Below are 15,035 nucleotides of genomic sequence, written 5' to 3'. Positions count from 1 at the left end.
AACATCAGTGAGATCACTGGAAGAGGCCTGAAGCAATTCCTAAAGAAAATTGGTGTGGAACTGAACCATCAAAAACTGACCTGGGTTCTGATCGCATGAGGTGATTCAAACATTGTTTCAGCCTATTCTAGAAATGCCCCCACTCTCTCCTGCTTTTCTCTACTATGTGCAGAAGGGCCTTCTTCCCAGACACTAACTTAAATTATTCTTCTTGTTTTTTGTTTATTTTCCATTTCAAGGCAGAATGGAGGTTGGTTGCTATAGCAACAGAGACTTCTCCAAATTAATCCTGAATTTCATCAGACATTCAATTTGACAGGCCAGCTCTGCCTTCTGACTGTCTGGCTCTAACAAGCATGCTAATTACCCAATTCCTAACCAGTACCTCCTCCTGCCCTCAGGGTTAATAGCACAACTTGTGTAACTTGAGAAAATGCATTTTTTATAAAAACAATGCTTTGGCCTGGGAGAAATGCTCATGAGCAAGCAGACCTTGAGATTTTAACTATCCACCATCCATGCCAGAACTAAATGCATGAGGCCACTTAAGTAGAAAATAAGGGCTTGGGAAAGGGGAGGTTGGAACTCTGTCCAAAGGATGCTCTTGTGAAGAGAAATCTATAGAAAATGAAAGCTTTTTGGTTTCCAGGTAATCACAAGAAAGATTGGTTTGCTGGTTTAATTAATGCAAAAGACCTCAAGTGGACTAGTCATAATTTTCTCTGTATCTTTACTATCCATCAACTCCATCGCTTAAACTAGCTCCTGGATCTACCTTCCCTTCCTTCCTCGCACATGGCAGCATTTTTATTACTTTCCTAAAACCTCAATTTCTCAGGAGTGCTCTTTTAAAGAAAGTTAGAGAAGCCTCCAACAGTAGCTTATTTTTCATTTCCAAAGTGCAGTGAGCATTCATTCCTTTGCAAGAATTGTCTGCAACCTAATTAGGTCACTTAGTGAATGCAAGATTTATTCTTCAAGAGTTTCCTCCTCAGAACTTGCCAACACCCATGGGCCAACACCCATGGGCACGCGATTCACAAAAGAGTGCTCTGATCCCTTAAATTTGAGAGCCCAGGGTCAGGAGAATGAGCAAAGGAAACTGGGCTGGCAGGTCTCCCACAGTCCCTGAGCCAATCTAAGCTGAGTCCATGTGTTTCCCTGTTTGGACAATGAAAGGCTCTTTAGTTCACGAATTGTCTTTTCTTAAGCCCAAACTCTAACTGAATATTGGCCATGGTGCCCAAAGAGAATCATGGCCAACAGAGCCACCCACTGCCCATGGTGAATTTCATAGATAAATAATAGGACAGTTTAAGAAGCTAGTAGGGCAAGCAGGGATGGGAAAGTGCGAGCAAAACCACACACTGCTACAAAGGTCATTAGTGCTAACAGGGTCCAATATAAAATCCTGTATCCTAGGGGCTTATCTGGAATAGAAGAGCTGCATGGGAGGGCCAGTGAAGGGCCAACAGGCCATTCGAAGTCTACCCTCCTCCTAAAACCATCCCTGAATGATGGCGGAGGGTTTGGAACACTTTGCTGAGGGTGGGATGCAGTTACATCAATATAAAAACTGTCAACATGATTGTAAACATGTTACCTAAACTATAATAACTAATAAAAGAAGAACTGGGTGAAAATAATTTTTACTAAAATAACACAAATGAATAAAAAAAATCCTGGGGAGTATTCCTGTGAGAACCAAGGGCTTCTTCAATAAACATTCATTGACCATATCTTTCTCAAATTCACATTTGCTCTCTCTATATATATTTCTCTCCCCTTCCTTCCCTGAAGTCATGCTTCTCTTGGGACTGGAGAGATAGTACAAGGGTGAAGACCATTGCTTTGCAGTGGCTGCCCAGGGTTCTATCCTAAGCACCAACATCAGGAGAGATCCAGGAGAAAAGAGCTATGAGTCAGCATCAACTTGTTTGACTCAAACACCAAAACAATTTTTTTTTTTTTTTTTTTTTTTTTTTTTAAATTTTTATTTTTAATTATGAGAACAAGGGTGCAAAGTAAGAGGACAAGGTAAAGTTACAGTGGAAGGACAATCACCCATAACATAATTCTCAGAAGTCCCCTTGCTGATATATTAACTTTGAAATTTCAGCCAAAGAACATTAAGATAAATAAGACAGAATCCATGTACAATTACTTTGTCCCTCAAGTCCCCAGATTGTAACACATTATAATATTTCTTAACAGTACACAAGGCAATCTAAAGCCATAAAACTTACGTAACTCCTTAAACATTACAGGCATAGTATTTTCTTACATTTCCATATACATGCATATTAGCTTAAGTTAACCTCAAATTTTAAGTGAGTTCTTTTTAAGGATTAGAGTCAAAGGAGCACAGTAAGAATGGTGTTAGAGTGGCAATTGTTGTTTGCATAGGCCCATCAAAATATGAGGAACATGGAAAGAAATAACCTTGGCCTAAGTACAAAGAGACCAGACCCCTGAAGTTTCCTGGCACAAGACCAAGTCTAGGCTCCAAGCAAGCTAGACCAAAACAATTTTTAAAATTCCAATCAAGCAAAAAATAAAAACTCAAGTCAGGTCTCTCATCTGCCTCAGTGAAGATCTGTAAAAAGCATTGCCCATCTCCAACACAACCCAGCCAATCAGGGCAAGGAAGGAAATAGAAATCAATCCTCAGGGATTCAGCCTTGTCTCCACAGCCTAAATATTCCCTAGAGACATAGCTTCAGGGCTTTAACCCAACCTGAGGGTCAGACAGGGTGAAAGGGCCAGGCCTAAGATCATAACACAGATGCCTTGCTGCTTCTGGCCACTGGTTCCCCTCACTCCACTGCCTCCACCCCACAGTGATCCCTAGTATCTTATCAAGTCTGAATTCCAGCCTGCCTCCTCAGGCATGGCTAAGAACATTGGCTAATTCCCCCAGAATTCAGCAGCCTGGGTTCAAACACAGGCACTGAGAGGCTGCAGCATGTGTCAGCTTCCTATGTGTCAGTGTCTATTCAAGCACCAAGTCTCCACAGGTCATTGCTATAAGACACACGGCCAGGAGCAGGCTGATAGGAAAAGAGTCAGCAGACAAACCGGGCGTGAGATGTTATACTTGAAATCATACGTGTGCCCTCCCAGGCTGGGAGAGGAAGATGGAAGAAAGGAGGCGAGAGAAACTACCACTAGGTTATCTCAGAGTCTTACATACAAGAAGAAAAACCCACTATCCATAGCACAGAAGTGCTGCATCCAATTCCAAAGCAGAAAGTCCCAAAGCCTGCAGGCTAGACATTAGAGTTTCTCTGATCCAGATACCCTTCTAATAGCCAAATGCAGCAGCAGAAGTCCTTGCTGATACTACCTAAGAAAGAACCAACCAAGCTCATTTCCAAAGACCCTCCTTTTTGTTGTTGTTGTTTTTGTTTGTTTTAGTTTGGGGAGGCCACCCCTAGTGGCTTTTAGGGGTAACTCCTGGCTCTTCGCTCAAAAATCACTGCTGGCAGGCTCAGGGGACCTGAGGATTGAACCCAGGTTGGCAGCATACAAGGCAAACACCCTCCCTGCTGTCCTATCACTAGGGCCCCCCAAAGACCCTCCTTGAAACAACAATATAGTTCCATGCTTTTGGCTTCTGAAGTAGCTTCAAGTACAAGAAATAATTACCATGTGAGGCTCTAGCAAGCACTGATTTCCAGGAACCCAAGAGGGCGAGGCAGGACAGCCAAGGAGTTGCATTCACTTTCAGCTGTTTTCTTTCTAATCTCCAGTCTCAAAGAGGAAAAACAAATGGCTTGGGTGTAATCAAATTAAAACAATGAAAATAATACATTGGGAGGTCAAACAGCTAACTTAATAGGAAACTCATTAGAACAGAGTTGGGCAGATTCACAGCCCAAGAGCCCAATCACAAGGCAAAAGACTCCAATGTTGGTCACAAGGGGCATGTCCTGCATTTCCACCCCATCCTCTGCAGAGACCTGGTGTGGGGACTTGCGAATCTGGCAGCAGAAGCATAGTCAAATGCTTAACAATTCGACATGGGTTCCAAAGAGTAAACATGAGCAGAGCAGGAGACACCTCAGTGCCAAATTCAACAAACTGTTTCATGGGGCTCTGAGTCCTTGATGAAGGCAGCAAGCAAAGGGCTTTGTCAGGAAACCCAGACTCAACTCAAGGTATCACTCTCTTGCTCTTCCCTCTTCTCTCTGCTCCTCCCCTCGTCCTCCTTCTCTTCTTCTTCCTTCTCTTCTTTCTCTTGCTCTCTCATGCTCAATCACTTGCTAACTTCTCTAATGACAAATGAGCAGACCAACACAAGACCCCAAGAAGCAGGGTTCCTTTCCTCTTGACTGCAGAATGAAGCCTGCATTTTCTATGTCAATTAAATCTGACAACACAGCACTGTGAGAGACTAACATGCATAAATTCAGTGTGCAGAAGCACTGATCTGGGCAACTTTAACTTCAACTTCCTCTTTCAGAACCTCCCAGAAAAGGTGATACTCCTATCAAAAAGGACCTCTCAGATCCCTACCTGGTGCATGGGAAAATCCATTTATTCCAATGAACTAAGGTTGGGTTGAAGCTTTCCCACAGACAAGGTTTTCTCCACACCTCTAATGGGTTTCAGAGCAATAATTTTCACCAGCAGACAACCCCAATATCTCTCTTCAGAAAGAGCAGAACCTCAGGAGGCGGCCATATTTGAAAAAGCTGAAGGTAATGGATGGAAGTGAATAGGAAAATGGGAGGAAGCACTTTTGATTTGATAGGAAACCCATCTGATGTGTCTTTCTCAGATTACACAGTAGGAAGCTAAAGAACTTTTTAGAATATTTTACATATCCTGGGCAACAGTTTTAAGCTTCATAAAGCAAAGGCATGAATCTTTCATGCTCACCAAAGAAGGCACATTTGTTTATTTTGTCCATTATTTGTATTACTTTGTCTATTAAGAAGGCACATTTGTTTATTTTGTCCATTATTTGTATTACTTTGTCTATTTGTCTAAAATTTGCCTATTTGAGGTTTGTTTTGTTCCATTAACTTTGAGAAACTCTTCCAAAGACAAGAGATCGCAGCTCATAAATGTCCAATAAACGTGTCCCTTTACCACAGAGAGCTGGGCTCACTCTTACCTAAGCCAATTTAAGCAGTTCACATTAAAAAGCTGATATAATAAAGATATAGGGACCCGCAAAAGAAATTCTCAAGAACAAAAAAAAAAATCAAAGTTATATAAAAGGGAAGGTACATGCCAAATCTTTCCATCTCCCTCCTCCCCCACTCACACCTTTCTGTCCTTATATTCAGACTGTTACCAGATGGGGTGTCAAGGTTCCCTAAAGTATTATGCAGCAAGATGTTCATTCAGTGGTTTTCAAGATTGGTCTCCTAGGCTTTCAAAGGGGAAATGGGGGTGGGAACAAGCCTTTGATGTCAGAGCTCCAGTCCTGAAATCAGAAACTCCCTCAAACACTGTTTTTATCTCTTCCATCCCAAGCACCCATGTGGAAAGCTCTGATGGGCATTTCCTTTTCAGCTGTTCTTCCCACATTGTCAATTACCTCCCTGCTGAGAGAATGGAATTCCTTTGACTGGAATCAGAGGACCACCTTGTAGGAGATGTTTCCAGAAATGTCCTTCTTCCTTTTCTCTTTTGATAAGGTTACCCTTCCTAGCAGAACCTAGATGGCATCTTTCTCCCCACTTTGACTAACTTTAGAAGCCAGTGATAGTTTGAGTTTAGACAGAATTGACAAATTTGAGGGCTAATCACCTCCACCCATGGGTTAATGGAATAACTCTGGGATCTGGTTGGAGAAAGATACATTTGAAAGGAATTATCTGTAAGATGCCATGAGCAACATTGATGGAGGCAAAGATTGTATAAGCCTGCAGATAATTGGGAATAACCTGCTGTGCTCACGATTTGCAGTTTAGAGGAAACTAGAACAATTAATTAGTTTACTAGAATTGGGTCCCACTCTGCTTTCTGTGAACTATGTAGCCATATTCTCTAAAATACCCATAACACTGGAATTTTATGTTTATTTTTTCTTGTCTACTTAAGACATTGAGTTCTGTGAAGACCAGAGTTTCCCTGAACCTACAGAGGGGCCACTAACACCAGAAGACCTAGTTAGTTTTAGGAGCCTAGGGTCCCACAATTCAGAGTGACTCTCAGCTCTACCACTAACTAGTTGGTATGAACTAGAAAGTGTAGCCTTCGCCTCTAAACTGAATTCTCCTTTTAATAAACTAGTTTACCCCTAGTCTCCAAGGTAAAACAGGAATGACTCTTATTCCAGAGATTCTTATTTCAGAGCTGTGAGAATTAAATGAGATCACGTATGTCACATCCAAACACAGCATAAGCATGCAGCAATGCCACATTCTTACTAGAGCTGCTGTAAAGTAGAAGCTGTGAGCCACCACTTCCCTGCTCAAAGCCAATGGTTTTCCCCATTCTCTGTATTTCCATACTCCCTCTGTTAAGTCAAAATCAAGGAGAACTGGTCCATTCCAGGCTCTTCTTTCCGGGCATCCTTCTGCTCTCTCCTCTCCCTCAGCTTCACAGAAGCCCTCTGTCACTTCTACCCACACAGGCAGCTTCCTTCCCTCCTCTGAGCACCCACACATGTTTTTCCCTCAACAGGGAATGCCTTTCTCCCCACAGCAAGGCCTCAGCTCCAAAGTCAATTTACAGAACTTGTCCTGTTCACCCCAGATTGCATATCAGGGTCCACAGGGTACTTCCTTTGTGTTTTCCTTTTGATGAATGATTGACATTTATCTCCAGAATCGATGCTTCCACATCACCTATGAATACAGGTGATAGCACAGTAGTAGGGTATTTGCCTTGCACATGACCAGCCTAAGACCAATCCAGGTTCAATTCCCAGTGTCCCATATGATACCCCAAGCCTACCAGAAGCAATTTCTGAGTGCAGAGCCAGTAGTAGCCCCTGAGCATCACCATATGTGGCCCAAAAAACCAATGCCCCCCGCCAAAAAAAGGATAGCCTTCCCTCAAGAAAATCACAAGTTCTGAAGAGACTGGGTTAGGCACCTCACTGTTTTGCATGGTTGTTATCATTACAGTTCTGCTACAAGTAGCTACAGAGTGGGCTGTGTGTATCTATGAGTGTATATACATGCATGTATGTATGTGCAGTGTATTTATATGTATATTATATACATGCACATGTGTGTGCATGTCTATGCATACATACACATATGTATTTGCCACATGTGTTGTAACATGCACATGTGTTTGTGCGTCTATGTATAATGTGCTATGTATATACCACATATCATGTGTGCATATGTGTGTACTGGGTGTGTGTTTTGTATGTGTGCGTGTATGTGTACAGGTTTGGGTGTGTATATTTTAAATCATAGAGTCTTGTTGGGAAATTATGTACAAAGTTATTGAACAGCTCTATTCACTTGACTTTGATTTCTCACTAAGCAAATAAATACATTTCTGCCCTCAGGAAAATGCTCCGGATTGATCTGTCATGTTGCCAACTGACTTCCCAGAGAAGGCTGCCTTCACTTCCATGAGCACCAGTGAGACTGCATGAACTAATAGACATAGCTCCCATGCTACAACCCTCCAACCACAGGACTAAAAGTCGTGATGAAGGATAGAGGACTGGGCAGGGGTGGGGGTTGGGGTTGGGGTGCTAAGGCACAGCATGCACTGCAGAGCCTGCAAAGCAATGCAGAATCAAAAATGTGGGAGCAAGGTCTCGCCGAGGTATAACAAATTCAGGTGGTCCAGGTGCCTGATGTTAGGTAGGAGCTGAACTGTCTTCCCACAGTTCCTGTGTTGAAGATCCAGTAACCCCATGCTCCCTACACTGCTGTGACTATCTTTAGAGATGCAGTCTTAAAGTGGTAATTAAGTTGAAACAAGATCATTAGAAGGGCCCTAATGAGAAGGAAATTTGCACTAGACCCACACAGAGGAAAGACAGTGAGAAGATGGCCATCAACAAGCACAAGAGAGTGGCTATGGAAGATAGCAACCCAGTGACCTTGATCTTGAACTTGTAGCCTCCAGCCCTGAGACAAAACAGTCCCTTGTCTATGGCAGTCATGTATGGTAAACCAAGCAGACCAATCTGTCCAACATGTTATTAACCTGGAGTCTGTTTCCAAAATGTCCATGATAACACATGTTCCTCTGCCCTCCCACCCCCCAAACATGACATGGGAAGCCAATGGAACAAGAAAAAGAGGCTCTTTGTCAAGACCACAGACAAACATCCTCAAGGCAAACACCCTCATCTTTAAGTCAAGCTTGGGGTTGTGTCCTAGTTGCTGGCAGAGTCACACTGAGAGGGCTGGAGCAATACCTTAGTGTCCTGCTACTATTCCCATCCCCAGGAGGGGACTGCCTATCTCCACTGTGACAGAGTATGGGACTGGATATGGGAAAAAGAGAACTTTCTCAGAGGCTGGAGCAATAGAACCACAGGTAGGGTATTCGCCCTATCACAGCCAACCTGGGTTGGGTCCTCGGTATCGATACACATCTGGCTCAGGAACAGAGCCAGGAGTAAGCTCTGAGCATTGCTGGGGTGGTCTAAAAATTAAAATAAAAAGAGATAGTTTATTCCTCTTTGTGTGGGAGAAGTAAAACAGAAGAGGAACTAAAAGAAAAGAGGGCCTCTGAAGTCCCTGAGGTATTTTATGGCTCAAAACAATAGCTGTCCTCCACCACTCACAAAATACTTGATATTAGTGGCATTGTTTTGTTTCTTTTCTTTGCTTTTGTTTTTGTTTTGGGGTCACACCTGGCAGCTGTCAGGGGTTACTCCTGGCTCTTCCCTCAGAAATCATTCCTGGCTGGCTCTGAGGACTATATTGGGTGCCGGAAGTTGAACCACAGTCTATCTTGAGTCAGCTGCATGCAAGGCAAATGCTCTACTGCTGTACAATCTCTCTGGCCCCTGTTTCTTTTCTTTAAATGAGTTGAGATGGGGGAACTTCTACTACAAAGATGAAACAATTCTGTGTCTCTACTGTTAAATATGGCAACCACCGACCACAAATAGTAATCAGGTGTTTGAAATGTGGTTAGTGGCTACAAAGGCACCAAATATGTCATTTATATTGGCTTCTGTTTGGGGCGGTAGAGTTCTATACACTTCCAGTAGATTTATGGGTCCCCAACAGTTTATTTTGAGAAGCCCTGCAAGACATGTCTGTGGGACTAGAAGAGAAAATTTCCCTTAAATTCCTACCCTGAAGGATTCCAAAAATGAACTTTAGAAAAAATACCATGATCAAAGATAAGATATTACCAACATTTACTCCTAGATGAGAAGCAAAAATAGAACCAGTATGGGGGAAATGGGCAAAGAGGGAGCCTCAGAAGAAGGAAAATTATAGATACTAGAAAAGCTTTAGGATTAACATCTGGTTTCTTCAGGGCCCTCACTATATTTACTATATAACTTAATGTGGTCATAGCAGAAATTAAAAATAGCTCAATTTTCTGGTCTGGTCAAATACTACAAAACATTCTGGAGAAATTGCTTTACTCAGTTAAGTCCAAGATTCAGAATTTTTCATAAGAAAATGTCAATGATGATGACAAAATTGAAGTATAAAGAGAGTCTCTAAACCTCTATTTATAATAACTAGAAATTAATGTTTGAAACAATTATTAGATTTAATAAATGATGGTATGCCAGTAAATGGAATTTTATGTAGTTTTTTAAAATATCCTACTTGGGTGATATTTCTTGATACAGAAACAGATGCATGACATAAAAAAGGGGAACAAGAAAACGAAGGTAAAAAAAATAACATAAACAGTAATCTCTAACTTTAGATTAAAAAACCACACACAGGACATGCCCTGATGAAGTCACTCAAATTTCAACTTGAAATATATAGCTCCTTTTTTTTTTTTCTTGGACACTCCATTCTGGCACTGTCTGTGTCCCCTACTCTGTCAGGATATGTAAAAAAAATTGCCTTTCCTTCTCTCCTCTGGCTTTCTCTTCTCTTATATATCCAAAATAAAAGTAGTTTTCCAAAACCCATATTTATTTATGAAGAAGCAGATGGAAAAATTAGCTATGGAAAGAGAGAGATAAACAAGATGCTAGTGGCAAATTTATTTATTTTACTTTACCTCTGGATTCTAATTATTTCTGTAATAAGTATACAATGCTTATAGGATTTTTCCAGGATACACAGATAGATGATAGATAGGTAAATGAGATATGGGAAGTTTATACTCCCCACTGCTTCCCATGAAAGATGAAAGAATTTAACCAGAAGGATTTTCATAAGCTTTTCCCTATCCCGCATGGGGAAAACACATGGGCTACAAACAGCAGCTATAATCGGATGCCATTTGCAAAGCATCTGCCATCCCTCTTCCTTTTCTGTCTTTCCCAGATGCTAAAAGTCTTCTAATTCAAAGAAGCTAATATTCTTTTGTTATTGATAATTTTTGTTGCTGTTTATTTGTTTTGGAGCTACACCCAGCAGTGTTCTGAACTTATTTCTGTTGCTGCATTCAGTGATCACTCCTGGCAGTGCTGGGGGACCATATGGGATGCTGGAGATCGAACCTGAATTGGCCACTTGTAAGGCAAGTGCCCTACCATTGTGTTATGGCTCCAGTCCTGAAAGAGCTTAACTTTTAATGTCTCAGGCACTACCATGAAGCATAAGCTTTGGGAAGTGACATCTTCAACACATTCAATGTTGTCTGGTAACCCAGTCAGTCTATCACTTTTCAGAAACCACACACTGGCTTTCAGTAAAGTGAGTTGCCCAGAAACTACCCAGGAGGGGGGACTCTCTCTCTCTCTCTCTCTCTCTCTCTCTCTCTCTCTCTCTCTCTCTCTCTCTCTCTCTCACACACACACACACACACACACACACACATACACACACACACACACACACACACACCACCACCACCACCACCAGAGCCATTTTATGACTGAAGTGTGCTCCTACATGTGTCTGGTTGCATTCAAGGTAACCAAATAAGAGATAACACTGGCTATTTTTTGCATCGTGAAGAAAAATCTTTGGCTCCTGTCCAGAAGGGCAATTACCTAAAAATCTTGGCAGGCCTCATGGTATTAGAACTGGTAACTGATACAGGGGTGGGGAGCAGGGGGAAATCACTGACCTTCGTAAATACTGATGATATGAGGATGGTTGAGGGATGACATGATCTCAATCTCTCGTCTGATGTGAACCATGTCTTGTTCGTCCTTAATTTTGTCCTTACGAATGGATTTTATAGCAACCTATAAAGTCAGGAAATGAAATGTTACTCGGGGAATGAGGCAGATGCAGATCAGCCATTGGGGGAATTTGGAAAATAAATACAGATGTTACTTGTTGGCAGAACTGACAATAACCAAAACAAAAGCTTTGAAATAACCCCGTCACGTCTTTCATTTATAGCAAAAACACCCTTCTCTCAGCAACAGAGAACAAGTTTGAAGAGTTTAAGGTTGGGGAGGGTGGGGGATTTTGGGGAAAAGGGAAAGGGAGAGATGTTTTGTTTTTCATAAGGGGGAGGCTGCTTGACACAACCAGATTCATTTACCCGAGGAATTTTGATCCTCTGGAAAAAAAAAAGAAAAAAGAAAAGAAAGGAGCTCGGTTTACAGAGTATCGATGATTAAACATGAGTAAGTGATATTAGCATCTCTACCATGCAGCTGCCATGCGAAGCTGCAAGGAGAAGCCTGATTGCAAAGCCAATCTCCAAGCCAGAGCTGCCTCCAGCCTAGGCTGTGTTTATATAATTGTTCTGAAGCCAAATCCTTCCCACATCTTCACTCTCCACCAAGGCACCTTCCACAGCATGTGATATGAGCAAAAAAGCCTCCTCTGGGAATAAATCAGGATAAAACAAAGGCCATGACAATGAGCCCCGGTTGATTCCAAAGCACCATGCCAAGGTCCTCTGCAATCCAAACTGTAGAGTTGCCAGGGCCACAGCACAGCAATTACCCAAAGAAACACATCAGTGAAGGGGCATCAAATGACAGAGGGCATCTACTAAAGGAAATGCTTGCTGCAGGATTTGTCTTTGTTCCCAAACAAGTCTGTTGGGAATTTAACTCTCCTTGGCTCTGAGAGGGCTGGGTGTATATGTGCATGTAAAAGAATAGTTTGGGATGGAGGTCCCAATGGGTAACAAGGAAGCTCAAGAACTAATTGTCTGCCAACTCCAAAAGTCTGCTTAGTTCCCTCCAAGCTGGGGACCTCACTTGTCCCCTTCCTGCATGAAATACCTCCAGACAAACCTCCAAATCAGAAAGGGCTCAAAGGTCCAGGAAAAACCCTCCCTATTATCAACCACCAGCCAGACACTGTAGGGGCATCTCCCCATCTGGGAGCATGCACTACTTCCGGCCCACATAGGGTCTTTTGCCTTGCAAGAAACATAAAAGCATTTCTAAAACACCCTCCACCGGATGATCATGCAGTGAACAGGGGAGTGGGACTGTCCAGAGTGGGGTGGGGTAAGGAGTAGGAGGGCTGCCACTGCTGTCAGCTCTACAAGCCCCAGGTCCTGGCATTTCCTCTTGGCAGAGCCCTCACACAGCCTTGCCCCTATAGACAGGAGAATCTGGGAGCTGCCCATGACCCTCCTGGGAAATCCTCTCAAGTCTTTCTTTTTGGTTATTAACACTGTGCTTGGCACACAGCAGGCCTGAGAAAACACTTGCCACTCCCCAACCCCCAAACAGGCTGATCTCTTGAAAGGAAAGGATGGAAAAGAGGAAGAAGGGAGAAGGGAGACAAGGAGGCGTGAATATTTTCAGATGATAAAAGTCCAGACCAGGGAGCCAGACCTGTAAGGAGGCAACTGGAACAAAACAGAAAATACAATAAAAACTCGGTCCAGTCCAATGACGTGGCCAAGCCAGGCACGAGAGGAGGGTTCTAGCATTTCATCTGCCTACCAGCTCAGGCAATCAAAGCACAGAAAAAGCAGGACATCCAGAAGCACCCCCCCCCCACTCCCTCATCTGTGCAGAGCTCTGAGACTTATGAAAGGAGACTGCAGAGATGAATGAGTTTCTAACTTCTTGGCCCCTCCTTTCACCACAGTGCCAGGCTCAGAGCTACCCCCGGCCCTCTGGAGAGCCCCATTCAGTCTGGAACGAGGAAAACTTCCCACTGACGTCAAAGGCAGAGATATGACTGGAGGGCTTTATTTTATCTGAGTAGGGCTAAGATCTTGAGAATTGGTGCAGGGAGAGAGCAGACAGTGATTGTGCACGGGCCATGGAGGATGTTGGACGGATTCCTACATTCCTCTCTGAACAAGAGATGGGCCATGGCTTACCCCTCAGTAAGGCTGCGCCAGGCCTCCAGGAGGACGCTGCACTGTCAAATAGCAAGAGGAATAAATCCATCATCCTCCCAAGTTAGGGCAGAGGAGCCCCACTGGAGGAGATGAGGGTGAGAAAAGAAGCTCACTTGTCAGCTGTTGCATCAGAGCCCTTAGGATGGGCTTGGATGGTGATGGGATGAATAGAGGGACCTTTCTCTGCCGTCCCCCATAGCAGAGCAAAGGGTGGAAGGTCCCTGTGAACCAGGTGACATTTGCAGCCCAGGGCTAACAGGCAAGAAGTTCCCTCATTCTAATAAAACCCCAGTGGGCACCAAGGAGATAAGGACCCCACCATGCTCAGCCTCACAAAAGGTTCCTCCCATGAATCTTCTGTTGCAAATGTCAGCCAGGACTTCCTGTGGCCCCTTTCAAAAGGGTGAGAATCAGGAGACAGATGCGAGGACTCACCCTGAATGCAGCAGCTGCCCAGATAGAGAGGAAACAGTTTGACTCTCAAAGGTAGAGACAAGGGCCGGGCGGTGGCGCTGGAGGTAAGGTGCCTGCCTTGCCTGCGCTAGCCTAGGACGGACCTCGGTTCGATCCCCCGGCGTCCCATATGGTCCGCCAAGAAGCCAGGAGCAACTTCTGAGCGCATAGCCAGGAGTAACCCCTGAGCGTCACAGGGTGTGGCCCAAAAACCAAAAAAAAAAAAAGGTAGAGACAAGCTTCACCCTAGGTCCTGGAATCCACCACAGCCACCTGCCAAAACTAACGGAGGGCAGCCTGAGAGTACCTGTTCTTAGAGCACTTCCTGCATGGGGGCTCAGGGCTTCCTTGCTTTACCCTTTCCAACTTCCAGTGACCCTCCTGGCCCCTGTCTCTGTGGACATTTCATCGCTTCTTTCTTGGATTGCTACACAGGTGCTTGTGTGCCCACATCCTGCTCCTGGCTACTTTTCATAGAGCCAGATGGTTCTGCATGGTTATCATGTGTTTAGAAAGGGGTAACAGGCCTGCTTTCAAAAAAGCTCCTGCTTTGAGGGCCAGCATGATAGCACAGCAAGTTGGGTGTTTGCCTTACTCGTGGCCAACCCAAGTTCCATCTCTTACATACCATATGGTCCCTGGAGCACTGCCAGGAGTAATTCCTGAGTTCAGAGCCAGAATTAACCCCTGAGTAAAGCTAGGTGTGGCCCCCCAAAATAAAATAAAAAGAAATCTCCTGCTTCAAGGAAGCAACTAGGCAGGGAGCATTGTCAAAGAGCATCACAGTTAGGCATATGGCTGAATCCTGACTCAAAACTCCCTCACTAGCTGTGTGACCTTGATTGGACAGGCTGTTTCACTTCTCATCCTAATAAGTAAGAAAATAACGGCCTCCTAGTACCCGGGAGAATAAACTGTTGAAAAGCTTTGGCCACATCTGGTCCAGAGACATCTGGCTCAGCAGATGTCCATCAAGTTGAACTCAAGGAGTGCCTGCCTGCTGGAGGCCCTTCTTCCTCCATGCACAGCTGAACTTCCCTGGCTCCCTGAGGCAAGGCAAAAAGGTTCCACATTTGTTCAAAGGACATAGTTCTGGGACCCCAGTTGTATCCTCCTCTGAAAGCTCAGCCCACCAGAGCAGCTGCATAGCCGAGATCACTGCATACAGTCTGAGGCAGAATTCTGGGTAGACTAAGCATACTTGAGGCTCCAAGAGAGTAGGC

General features: G+C 43.9%; 1 protein-coding gene across 1 annotated transcript in view; it reads right to left on the bottom strand.

Annotated features, from left to right (window-relative positions):
* The window catches only part of NUAK1 (NUAK family kinase 1), a 68,618-nt gene that overhangs the window by 28,370 nt on the left and 25,213 nt on the right, over positions 1-15,035 (bottom strand). The window contains exon 2 of the mRNA XM_049783114.1: positions 11,158-11,278. Within this exon, the coding sequence (XP_049639071.1) occupies positions 11,158-11,278 (121 nt within the window). The remainder of the gene's footprint in view (positions 1-11,157; positions 11,279-15,035) is intronic.

Source organism: Suncus etruscus, chromosome 11 (assembly GCF_024139225.1).
Source record: "Suncus etruscus isolate mSunEtr1 chromosome 11, mSunEtr1.pri.cur, whole genome shotgun sequence".
NCBI lineage: Eukaryota > Metazoa > Chordata > Mammalia > Eulipotyphla > Soricidae > Suncus > Suncus etruscus.
Note: the sequence above shows the minus strand (reverse complement) of the source record. Positions and strands in the feature narration are given on the sequence as shown.